Raw genomic sequence first — 13,197 nt, forward strand, 5'->3', positions numbered from 1 at the left:
ACTGACAAAGTAAAAACCAGTCAAATTCAACGGAGTCCTCAGGTTTACAAGGCTTGATTTGTGGAAGTAGTAAACTTGGTGGAGAAGCAATGAAGAAATTTGAATATGTAGTTATTTTTCAGTGCAGAGCAAAGTAAGATGTTGTTGAAGGGAGCCTTGGCCAGTTACCTGGACAGTCTATAAAGTTAAACGAAAATGTCAGAAGACTTTCAATAAATTATCAATAAAAGTTCAATAACATCTTCTTTGAACTATTAAAATAGTTCAATTTGTGCAGGAGGTTTACCGAGTTTTAATAATGCCTCTACGATTTGGTTTAACTTACTGGAGTCGTATTGGAACACGGTTCAACTGCTTGTCCTCCACATCTCTGTAATTTCACATTTTGCATTGAAGTCAACTTCTCTGTTGTTGATAGATTGATGTTTGCGCTTAAACCACTTTGACTGAGCCTCACGATGGCTTGAGAAGAAGCTGCGTCATTAGAGAACTTGACAAAGTGGCTGCTCTCTTGGGGAAACCTGCTGCTATTGATAAGTGGAGGGGAGAGTTCACAGCCATGAGAAGAGCCCGCGTTAGAAGTTGTCATGCTGGACACTGGACCATTTAACAAAACCTGATGAATTCTGTTACGTAGTCGAAGATCATGAATAAAATCTGATGAGATGCAACTCACTCTAAAGCATTCACACATCAACCTCCATCCAAGGAGATTTAAGCTGCAGACATCAGTATAGTAAAATCACTGACAGCAATTTGTAATTAAAGAATATATGTGTGAGCCCGGAGCAGCACATACATCTCGTATGGCTGGGGACCTTCATCACCTGTCCTTTGACACCGCTCTGTCTTTTGTGTGGCCTATATCTCCTCATAATAAGATGAAGAATGGCAGACCATGAAGAAAATATACTCGTAAATCAAAGTAGCAGCGGCTGCATGGAGCCAGTGGTGATGCTCGTGGGACAACATCAAATCACTGGCTGGATTTATTTGAGTCCCACAGGTGGAACATTTACTCAGCTTCATCGTATAGAAAAAATACTGCATGTACTCCTACGTTACAGCAGAAAACGTTATTTGAATTTGCTTCTTCTTTTTTTTTTTCTTCCTCCATTAAACATACCCTCTTTTCCACGCTGTGGGGAGAGAGTATCCATGCAGCAGTGCACCTGCCCTGGTTTCTGCTTCTTCACCAGGGAATGACGGCAGGCCTCCAAGTCCACAGCTTGGATGTGCCATGTTAAAGGCACATTGCTTGGGAATTTTCATTCTGTCTGGCAACCAAAAAGTATTTCTCGTTCCTTTTCCTCTTTGCACTCATCATGCATTATTTGTATTTATTCTGTTAATCTATTCTTTATACTAGCTAAAGTCTTTGTTTGAGCTCCACTATGTAAAACACCCAGCTTTTATTTCTGCTGGAGCAGTCCTCCCCATGGGGAAATGAGTGAGAGATAAAGCTATTATTTATTTATCAAAATACACAATTTTAGAACTGCGCTGCATAGTAGATGTCATTAAGATGAAACCATTAGTGGTAACAGTCACGACAGTTGTAGGGTACTTTGGATAGGAACATATACTATCAGGGTAATATCTTAAGATGTAAATTAAAGAATTAAGTCATTCACTGCTTCAAGCAAAGCATGTACAATTAAGGGCATAATGGAGTTCAAGCTCTGTGACTCACAAAGTCCCCAGACTGAATTAAATTGTGTCTGTGTGTTATTAGCTGTCTAGTGAATCTTTTTCTGACTACTTTTCATATATTTTAGAACAAATTTCACATTGTCACACTGTCAAAAGAACTACGTTCATCTTAATAGGAAGGGCAATATGGTTACAATTCAGTAACAGGGGCTTTCTCCCAGTCTGTGAACCCCCTCCTGCCTTTTAGCCAGCAGCATTTATGCCCACATCACACTCACTTACACTATTTATGACACAAGCTTCCCTCTGTGACACAAGGGGACTTTGCAGTGCGATAGAACAAACTTTGCATCTTCTTTTGAATCCCTTAACATTGTAATGAACTGAATAAAGGAAACAATTATACAGGGGCCCATTGTTCCAGTGCAGTAAGCCACTAATCAACTAGAAATTCATCTCTTTTCTAAAGTCAAATGAGGACGCACAGTCCTGCATGCTTGACAAGAGATTTTTTCTCATTTGATCGGCATTAGCTGCGATGTTTACTCCTGTCTGTGGTTTGACGGATGTCCGTCTAAAGACGGCAAACAAGTATTAATTTAAACAAAAAAAGGTTTCTTGAGTGGACTTTGGCAGTAGCAGCAGGAAATAGCTGGGGGTCAGAGGATGAGAAGTTCTTTCTGGTGGTCTTGGGTGGTCGTCTCAGACTTGTAGAATATGAAACAACCAGAGTCCGAAGGTCCTCGAGAAGAGGTTGTACTCAGTGTCCCCAGAGTCAGAACCAAACAAGGTGAAGCAGCTTTTAGTTCCTACTCTCCTCACCTGTGAGACCAACTTCCTGGACTGCTGACACACTCACTTCTTTTAAACCAGGCCTTAAAGCACTAATATTTGATGAGTCTTTCCATTAAACAATTCATTTTACACATATACCGTATCTTTATAAAAATTCGCTGCTCATCAGTATTCATTTTTTTATTTTTTTTATTTTTTTATTTTATTTTATTTATTTATTACGTTTCTTTTTTTTAATGGCTTGAAGCTATAGACTGAATGGTGTTTTTCGATCGCTGACGGCCCCACAGAGACGTCGCCTCCTGAGTCCTGTCACCATGGAAACAGTAACAAATATGGCGAATCGCGTGCTGAGAAGAGGCAGCCAGCCGCCGCTCTGTTTACCAGTGCGCCCATACACAATGCATTACTGTAACAGCGTACTCAAACGGATTTCAGAAGAAAAGTGATGTTCCAGTGAATGGGATCTCACCTTCATTAAGTTACTTAATACAACACAAATTAATATGACTGCGAATGACGACAAAAACAAAATAAATGAATGCGTCAATAATACAAACTATTGACAAAGAAATAATAATGAACACATTTTCAGTCAGTGATATATTAATGTTACTATAATATTACAAATATCAGCCCATTCTAATCGTGTGTGTGTGTGTGTGTGTGTGTGTGTGTGTGTGTGTGTGTGTGTGTGTGTGTGTGTGTGTGTGTGTACATGCTCACTATATGGATGTTGGTTTAAGTATGTGATTGTACACAGTGACACAATGACACAGTGATTCTACTAGAAAATCGACAAAAAGGTACCTGGGAGCCTGTGGAACAAGAATGTGGTACAGTGTCCTGAAAATAATTAGATTTTCTATTCAATCTTTTACTATAAGTTTGTACAGTAACATGTATATTGGTGTGAATTCAGTGTGCATTTGTGAGAAAATGTTACTGTGAATCCATTTGAAAATTGACACAGAGGTACCTGGGGGTCTGTAGACCATGAGTGTGCTGCAGATTCCTGAAAACAATTAGATTTTCTAGGCATTTTTTTAGACTAAACCTGCACAGAACTGTATCTATTGGGTGTGATTTATTTTTGTAATTATGAGAAAATGCTACAGTGAATCCAATTTAAAATTGACATAGCGCTACCTGGGAGGCTGTAGAACAAGAATGTGTTGTCGTTTCCTGAAAACGATTTGATTTTATATGGATTTTTTGGTACAATAAAGCTGTACAATACTGTAGGTATTGAGTGTGTTTTGTGTAATTGTGAGAAAATGCTACAGTGAATCCAGTTGAAAATTGACCCACGGGTACCTGGGAGCCTGTAGAACAAGAATGTGGTGCAGTTTGCCAAAATAATTAGACTTTCGATGAATTTTTGGTACAATACGCCTGTACAGTGCTGTTGGCGGGATTTATGCCTGCAACTGAGGTGTACTTGAACGCACCATGAAGCTCCCGTCGGGTTCTGACTGCTTTACCGTAATACACCATGTACCAGGCATTCTAGTTTAAACCGCAGATGGCGTTACTCCAGTAGCTCTAGAGAAGTGAACGGAAGCCAAGTTAAACACAGCCAAGCGAAACGGAGTGACGGGTTCGTTTCATACATTATATCATTTCAGATGTGTGTCAAGTTTTATTTCTTTACTTGTTTAGCTTCTCAAGTTTAGCCAGTTTATTACAGAGTAAACGACACGCCAAATTCCATTCAGGAAATTGGAATTTGAAAGTCACCTCACCCTATAGCAAATACTACATCTCCCAGAAATAACATAACTCTAAGAGAAATAGAACGAAAGCTAAACTTCATTTCGGCATGGTTATAATCTGTTATGTACCTGTGAATACATGAAATATCAACTGTTAAATCACTCCCCACAGTGCAGTTTTAGAACCGACGTTTGCGACGTTTGCGCAGTGTTTCTGTTACGCAAAGAAAAAGTGACATTATTCAGCAGAAGATAACTTTATTCATCTGAAAATGTGGTCTTTGACTAGTATGTATAATCGTTTAGTAAGATTTACCCCTTCCAGTCTGAAATCAGGTGAAATGGACGCGGATGACTGCAGCCTGTCTGATGCAGTGTTGGACAGCTGTGGACAGCTGGAGGTGGACACAGGTGAGAAACATGGTGATGTTGCTCGTATTGATTGATGTACACTGAACACGAACTCACAAATATACCTGCAACATATCATCATTTTATGTCTCTATATTTTAGATGATCTTTCCGACATGTACACCTTTCAAGATGAAGAGCCGGCCCTTCCTCCTGATTTCAAGTGGTTAGAAGAATTATCTGAGTGGGTATTTCTTGCTGCTTATGTATAATCACAGATTACATTTGTATGCATGCAAAATACGGTATGGTTGTCACATTATCCAAGCAGACTATGGTCCAAATGTCATTTTGCATCTGTCCCTAGAGAGGACAGTGATGAAAGCGATGCTGACCTTGCGGCTGCGGCCGATTTTACTAAGGAGAGGAGTTGTGCCGAGACAGCACGGATGTTCAAGCTGAGACGAAACCTGGACCAGCTGGACTGTTTTCACCAACAGAAGGAGCATGACGTGCTGAAAGCCAGGTCTGGACCTGGCAACAACACTCTTCCAGAGCTAATGTAGCACCTTGAGTTAGATAGAATCCCATGCCTCTTGTCTCGACTTTTGAAGAATCACTAAGAGAAAACCATTTTTACTTTGAATTTGATAAAAAAATGTGTCTTTGTAACAGGGCTTGCTCCTGGATAGATGTTTCTTGCAAAAGTTTTTTGTCCCCCAAGGTCTTTCCCCTTTTGCCCCTCTCACACAATCCTCTCTGTACCAATTGATTCGGCAATTTGCAGGGAATCATTTCAGCTGCAGAGAGAGCATTTCCCATTATTTCCTCTCTCCCTACTTTTCTTGCCCCTCTTTATTTGTCTGCCCTGCGAGCCATTAGGCGCCTGATGAACTGTGATGCGGTCTCCAGCAAAAAGAAATGTCTGCCATCTACCCTGAGCAGGAGGCACGCGGGTAAAGGGCGGAGCGATGCTGCACTCTGATTAAACACGAGTTTAATGGAACCAAAGCACACCTGCCTTTTAACCAATCTGCAGCTCTGATTGTACCATGTGCCACAGATTTCTTTATGTGGCCACCTTTGGCCCCCATCACAGCTTGTTGTGTTTCGCACCATCAGACAGCAAGAAGAACATTGGGCAATTCTGAGCTGGCGGAGGGTGTGTGTGTGTTTCTGTGTGCCTCCAGACTTTCAGCTTTCCAATATCTTCATTAGATTACCTTGTTAGGCAGGAGAATGAACTCTTTTTTTTTGTTTCAATGGCAGTAAAGAAATCCATTGGCCCGACGCTCTGAACATATTCCACTTGAACCGCCTTGTAAATGTTTGAAATTTGCCTCGTTTCTCCGTGTCAGCATTGCGTCTTGTCTTTTATATCTATTTTCCCAGAGAGCAGCTGAAACTCTGTCGCCAGACTATCAAATGCCTTTTGGAGCAGAGGGATGACTTGGAGGGAGAAATAGAAAAGCAGAAAGCTACAGACAACGCGTGAGTTCACGGTGGACAAACAGTAGTATACGTTCACGTGTGAGATTATGCTGTTTCAGCGCACACCTGTGTTTTGCCTTCTTTGTGTTAGTGCGTCGGTGTTTCGATTGCGATCCCGGCACAAGCATCTGTGTCAGCGGCTGCAGAACGAGGAGGAGCTGGAGGGCCGCGTCTCCACCGAACTGAAGCTACGAGAGTGAGTGAGAGAGGAATATGGTTTGACAGTAAGGTCATGTTCTGACAGGTGTGAGGGCCTCCTGAAAAGGGCAGCTTCCCTGTTTGCTTGAATTGAAGTACTGCCTTGACAGTGTGGGAGTGACCACAGGGGGCTGCTGGGTGAAGAGGGCATGTTAATCCTGCAAAGATTAATTTAACCTGCCGATTTTGTTTTGTCGCTACACAGTTTGAGCACATTCAACCACTAACGTATTTAGCAATGACGAGAATAATAATGTTTTTCAGTTTGCAGTTGCTACAAGAGAGGATTAAACAATATCCACAGTATAAAGTTCCAACGCCTTGTCTAATTGTGCTACTAGATATTACTAAACTGCTTTGCATTGCATGGGTGTTATAAAAACCTTCCACCTCTGGATGTATTCCTCTTACTGGAGTCCTGCATTGTGTTTCAGCATCTCCGCGGTATCTGGAAAAACACACCCACACTTCTGCAGCCCCTTGTGTTTATTTTTTTTATTTTTATGCAGAGCTTTTTTTTTTTTTTTTCAGGCAGAAAGCCTGGTTACTCAATACTTTGTACGGCTGCAGCACAGCAACAACTACTGTAAACATTTCGCTGTGTGAAATCAGCCTGAATTCCTGCCTCGATTAGCTCTCAGGAGGTTTCCGAAGGGAAATTATGTCCTCAGACCATGTCATTGCTGATTCAAAAGCTTTTTAGCTTAAAAAAAAAAAATTCCTCTCAGGCCAATTAATTCAATTCAACACACTGAAGCCTCATTCTGCATATCTTACTTTATAATTATTTATTTGTGTGAAGGAGAGGAGACATGATTTCCTGTAAATCACGACGTCTCCCATCAGACACTGATGGCACCACATGGCCATTTCCATTGCATCCATATGTGAGGGCGGGGAATTGATCTCCGTTCCAGCTCTTGATGGGTTAAGCCAACATTTGGCGTCGCAAGCCTTCCTCATCTATTAAGTGATTCTGCAGGCCCGTATTATGTGTCAGTCAGCAACTTTTAAAGTCGTGTCCTTCCCACATTTATGTGTCCTTGATGATCAGATTGGAGTTGAGTGAGTTGGAAGTGGAACTTGGCAGGTTCTCCTCGCTCCGTGAGGAGGTGCAGGACGAGGAGCAGCTCTTCCGGGCCCAGAAGGCCCGGAAGGCAACGGCCAGACTGCAGCAGGAGAGGAAGGTCGGCCAGAACCTGCAGCTCAAGATACAGCAACGCAGGGAGTAAGGAAACGACCTCTGTTGCCATTTCTAACAATAACCAAGATATGTCACGTCCGGTGTGAGTCAACTATGTAAAACATTTAGATTTTTATTTTTTTTATTTGTCCATTTACCTACGTCAGACTTAAACTACAGTACATTGATTTGATGTGTATTTTTCTTCCAAGCCAAGACCATGTATCTCAAACGATTCATGCTTTATATCTACAGTATTATTAATTGTCTGTGATTGTGCTCTGAAAGTAAACAGGCCTCCATGCTGAAGAAAGAGGAGACTGAATGTCAGAAGAAAATTGAAGAAGCCAGAGCAAACCGCAAGATAGCTGCCAAGTACTTGAAACAGACCATTAAAAGGTAATCAGATTCCCAACCAATAAACAGTGGCAGAGTAGAACAAAGATGGGAATTATCTCGGAAGGACTCGCGAAAGAGTCGACACGTCCTATTGATCATTTGTTCATGCAGGCAACGTTTAACACAAGCAGGGCCGACGTTGCACTTGCAAAAGATCAACACAGCGGAGTTCATGCCGAAGAGGGAATTAAAAACTCAGACATGTGCACAATGAAGAGTTTCAGGTTGTAGCATATCGCAGAATGCGTCAGCTTTCAAGGAATTGTGAATAAAATGTAGATTTTACATCTTTGTACGAGCAATTCTGCGTGCCTGCCTCCTTAAGAGGCGAGGCGCACAGGTTACTATCTCGGGCTGATTTCATTTCAATCTTTTGCACAGAAAGCACATCAAACGTGCAGAAAGTTTGTCAATAGTGACCTATGACTTCTGTTAAGGACTCGGCAATCCGCTTCTGGAAAAAATAAAATAAAAAAAGCCAAGAAATTTGCATTCTAAACAGATAGGATTTGTGGGAAAATTATACTTTTTGACTTTTACCAGCAATCCAGCAATGCACTTTTTGAAATCTAAAGAAGTTTTGATAAATTTGTGTCGTTTTATGGGTTTTTTATGAGAATATCATCCTATTCATCTATTATTTGTATTATTTGAATAAGTCAGGCCCAGCACTGCACGTAAACATCAAGCTATAATGTATGTTTGTGACAATTCTTTTAAAATTCTGTCTTTTTAATAAATGTAAGAGCGACAAGACAGCTCGTACAACCCGCCATGTCTCAGGTATAACTGCCACTCATCTCCAGGATGTTCCAATGAGCTCTTTGCATCTCTGTGTCTTGTATCTGACGTTTGTTTGCTTTGCGATGCTCCCTGGTTCATTCAGGATGCATCAGCAAGAGGCCGAGAAGGAGCACCAGAACAAGGAGTTAATGGAAAAGAGGATACAGGCTGTCAGGTCTCTGAAATCTAACATTGCAGCCACGCAAGTAAGCAACCTCACTGTTTTGATGCCATGGTCTTTGTTGAGTAAGAATGAGATGGAAAAAACCTTATGAATATATCATTTTTACAGAGCCAACACTAATTCGTTGGTTGGAAGAAAGAAAAATATCCGAATGATAAATTCTTTTCTGATTTAATCTAATTTGTACATGTTTGTACTTTGATTTGCTGGTTCGTGCACATGTGACACTGACGATAATGTTCTGATGTTCATTTGGTGATTTTAACCGAATCGAAACCTTAATGTTTCATAATGCATTCATATGCAAAACGCACATGATGCACCAGAACCTGCATCGCTTCTGATCACTCCAAATTATATTTGTAACAACTAGGAACAATATTAGCTTTTCGGTTTTGTAAATGAATTGGCGTTGCAGTGCTGACATACTCTTAAAAATAGTTCATGAATCAGAGAAAATTAAAGATTCATAACATATACACAAAACAAATGTGTGAATAGAGCCCGTTTTTCTCCTAGTTCATGGCAGCCTGCGGTCAAATAGAGCTTTTTTATTCATTCTGTTGTTGTTTTTTCAGGAGCGTTTACAGGTCCAACAAAGCAGAGCCAAAGCAAACGCCCAGAAGAAAGAGCAGCAGCAGAGACTGCTGAGAGAATCCCTTCAGGCCCAAGGCTTCAACAGTGTCAAACATATGCACCAGCAGAAACAACTGGAGGAGACAAAACGAAAACAGGAGTACGTCCTCTCCTCTCCTGTCCTCTCCCACACGCGTGTCCTCCACTCCCACTCCGTGCTGCAGCGTGTGGGTGTTTTCTCTAACCGTGTGCCGAGGAATACATGACCCCATTTCGGTGTAATGCAGCGCTGTCGATTCACCCTTCTCAGGGAATTTGGGGAGAGCCACAAGTTAAAGAGGGCGGAGATAGTGGCAAAAATTCTCCACGAGGAACAGGTGACGAAGGGCAGAAGGAAGAACCAGGCCCAGATGCCCAAGCCCTCGGCTGCCGAGAGGTTGCCAAGTCTGAGTAGGGTGAGAGAGACGCTCCTGCACTACCTGGATCCCGTCCTTCCGGCAGCCACTGAGGAGAAAGCCACAACTGTGAGGGCTTCCTGACATCCCAGTTATGAAATGAATGCGCAGAGGCAATTTTGAGCGGTTCCCACTGACTGTATGTGTTTGTGTCCATGCAGCACTTCAGAGAGATCAGTGACATCAGCAGCTCTTCTTCAGCTTCATCTGATATTGAGGACCTGGACGAAGCCACCCAGCGTGACGTGGACCTCCAGAGCCTTGCTGACAGCTTGGCAGAGCCTGAATTCTGCGGGCTGTGGGACCAGAGTTTCAAGGTGCACTTAAACAACAGCTCCCACAACGCAAAAGCAAATCCATTGCAAGCTGCTAAATATAAACACCCATAAATCATGCACCATTCAGCAGGCAGATCATTTTTCTAACCCTTTCATCTGAGACTCCCGTTAGTCGGCGGAAACAATGGGGCGGTGGGTTGTGGATAGGGAATAACACTAACTTCCACAAGCTCGCCGTGATATTTATTTCATGCGGGTGTAAGAAGATCCAAGATGTGTAGATAATTAGGACAAGCAAGACTTTAAATCACCCGTATGTGCGGATGCGACTGTGTGCTGTTTTATTTAGCCTCAAAACGTAAGCAAGATATTTTAAGTCGGGTATTCTGTGAGTTGGCGCCTCCGTCGGACAACATGCATCGCTGCACTGCTTTTTCCCCTCCCTCTACCACTTTTTACAGATAGTGACCACTGCAGACAAGAGCTGCAGTTTTAGAGACGCTCTCGTCCGGCTGTCTGGCCATCACTGTCTGACCCTCGTCAAAGTCACTCAAAGCCTCACACTTGCTCATGGTCCTGCTTCGAACACGTCAACTTTGAGGGCAAAATGTTCACTTGCTGCCTCGTATATCCAACCCAATCAAAGGTTTGGTAATAAAGGGACATCAGTGGTTATAATAGTAATGGCTGATATAGGGGCACACACACAATATTACTGTTTTTTTATGTTTTTCATAAAACCAGTTTATTGAGCTTTTGGACAGTTTGCTGGATAAAGATGAAACATCTCATGATGTGATTTCTTCATGATTAATTATTTATTAAACCACCATTCTTGTTCCTCAAACTCTCCTCTTCTCCAGGCGACTCTCCAAATAAGTTATATTACTCTTATATTTCCGTTCCAGTATAATATAGGAATTCAGAAAAATCACAATTCAGCAGCAGAATTAGTGATTTCCTAACTGCTGTCCCCTGAAGTGACTCATAAGAGGAGGTGTGTGAGCGTGGTGATCCAAGCTGGCATCCACATGTGGGAGGACAGGCTTCGCTCTCACGTCCACCCCATCCTCTTTTAAAAAGACAAGAAGTGGTTTATTTTCAGCCAGATGTTTTTCGCTACTATGCTACGACGATGACTGCACTACGTTTTGGTGTTGTTTTCTGAAGGTATGCATCTCTCCATACCGTGCTTTTCATCTGGGTTCAGAGTGATGAAGCTTTTAATTAGATCACACCTACAATAAGTTCTGCACTGGAGCGCATGTTAGTTGGATTTCGAAAGTAATGCGGGCAACACAGAACTCCCATTCTAGATCAGGGGTGTCAAATATAAGGCTCATGGGCCGAAACCCGTCTGCAAGAGGCTCCAATCCAGCCGCGAAACCACCAGGAAAATTGTAAAAATGTCAAAGAAAAACATTTCTGAAGAGCAGCGGACACAACACAACACTAAGACCTGAGCTGAGATGCCGTTGCTGCTGCCATGAAAGATAGGCGACTTGTTGCGAGCAGAGCAGATTAAACGCCATGCTGTCAGAGTTTGTAAAAACATGGATAATGCAACGGTTATAGATGTTTTTGGGGGAGTATTTCACTGTATCTTTCACCAGAAGGTTTCCTTAATATTAGCGTTATGTTGAGATTGTCGTCATTTTCAGTAATAATTGTTTGTTGTGTGAAAATGTCAACATTTTCATCATGTACTGTATACTCTGCACCACAACAAAGAAAAACTGTAACGTTTAAATTTAAAGGTTATCATGGTGCTATTCTACTGGTCTGGCCCAGTCAAGATAAAATTGGTCCTTTTTGCGGCCCCTGAACTAAAATGTGTTTGACACCCCTGTTCTCGATGCTTAGAATAAAGACTTTAACTTCCTTACTTAACTAAAAACCAAAAGAGGAACCTGCTAAAACTTAAAGTACAAAATTAACGTAATGTTTTGCTATCTTTTTTTTAAGGCATTCAAATTCACCCGTGTAATCAAACTTTCTTCTCTATGAAATATGATCACTCAGTAATCAGATAACTTCTTATACGTACATGCACTTCAGGCATGTGATAATTATAAAACGTTGCTTTGTCAGAGTGTATGGGGACGTATAACAAGTCAAACATGTCAACTCCCACAGTCCTTTCTTCACTCCAGAAGTGATCTTTAGTGACGTTCCTCTGCTGCATGTTGTGTTTTGTGTCTCATGCGGTCACTACGTCACATAACAAATAATGTTACATATATTCTTGATGCTTTCACTCGAATAATCTCAATAATCTGATCCAGTAAATGACAGACTTGTATCAAAAATAGATGATTACCTGGCTGGACTTTGGAATAAAACACTATAAATCCTATTTACTTTATAATTGGAGTTATTTTGAATAAACGAAACACAAACCAGACATGATTGTTATTCAAGTATTATTGATTTGGCTTGATCACTGTTAAATTGATCAATTTCCGGAGGTTCGGATAATTGTCATCAGTTATGAACTGCCTTGATCCTTTCACTGTAACCGGATCAAAACCTGTAGAGTCGAACGTTTTACGAGTTGTAAGAAGAAGAAAGTATAGGTAGAAAAGAAATGTGATATAGAGCAGTGCTGATGACTGTAAATCAAAAAGCCTGCCTACAGTTCCAGTTGTTTCGTCGCATGAATGGGGAGATTATTTGCCTTGCTCAAAGGCTGCTTCCGCTGCATGTAGGAGTCTTTCAGCTCGGTGCCATGGAGGTGAATCGGCTCTGTGTCTCATCCGGCGCCCCCACGCACATTTTGAAATGTGGGGCGACAGGCATCACTCGTCATTATGCTGGTGTGTGTTTGAGCTCTCGGAGTCGGCGCCGTGTTACGGCTCGGAGGTCCGGGCAAGTGACAAGTGAGGTGGAAGGAATCTCTCCTCCGAACATACAGATCCGACCGAGGCGCTCACCCGAGGCCACGAGTCAAACACGGTAATGGGCGGCACAATGGAAGAGCACGGCCATGCAACAAAAGCTAATGATTCATGAGGGGGAGAGCGATGATTAAATGTCAGCACTTCTCTTCATAACAAAGTTATAAAAATGCTCTATAATACAGAATAAAACATAGCAGGGAGAAAAACACACAAAGTGCTGAATGTGGCCGGATTCA

General features: G+C 41.8%; 1 protein-coding gene across 1 annotated transcript in view; it reads left to right on the forward strand.

Moving 5' to 3' along the window:
- Window positions 1-4,504: 4,504 nt before the first annotated feature.
- The window catches only part of cfap74 (cilia and flagella associated protein 74), a gene marked incomplete at both ends in the record, with an annotated part of 55,548 nt that continues 46,855 nt past the window's right edge, over window positions 4,505-13,197 (forward strand). Inside the window, 11 exons of the mRNA XM_080470035.1 lie at window positions 4,505-4,574; window positions 4,677-4,758; window positions 4,882-5,040; window positions 5,907-6,005; window positions 6,097-6,201; window positions 7,258-7,431; window positions 7,675-7,785; window positions 8,672-8,774; window positions 9,331-9,488; window positions 9,639-9,852; window positions 9,945-10,100. Coding sequence (XP_080326161.1) covers window positions 4,505-4,574; window positions 4,677-4,758; window positions 4,882-5,040; window positions 5,907-6,005; window positions 6,097-6,201; window positions 7,258-7,431; window positions 7,675-7,785; window positions 8,672-8,774; window positions 9,331-9,488; window positions 9,639-9,852; window positions 9,945-10,100 — 1,431 coding nt within the window. The remainder of the gene's footprint in view (window positions 4,575-4,676; window positions 4,759-4,881; window positions 5,041-5,906; window positions 6,006-6,096; window positions 6,202-7,257; window positions 7,432-7,674; window positions 7,786-8,671; window positions 8,775-9,330; window positions 9,489-9,638; window positions 9,853-9,944; window positions 10,101-13,197) is intronic.

This window comes from Lipophrys pholis (assembly GCF_963383615.2).
Source record: "Lipophrys pholis genome assembly, chromosome: 8".
Taxonomy (NCBI): domain Eukaryota; kingdom Metazoa; phylum Chordata; class Actinopteri; order Blenniiformes; family Blenniidae; genus Lipophrys; species Lipophrys pholis.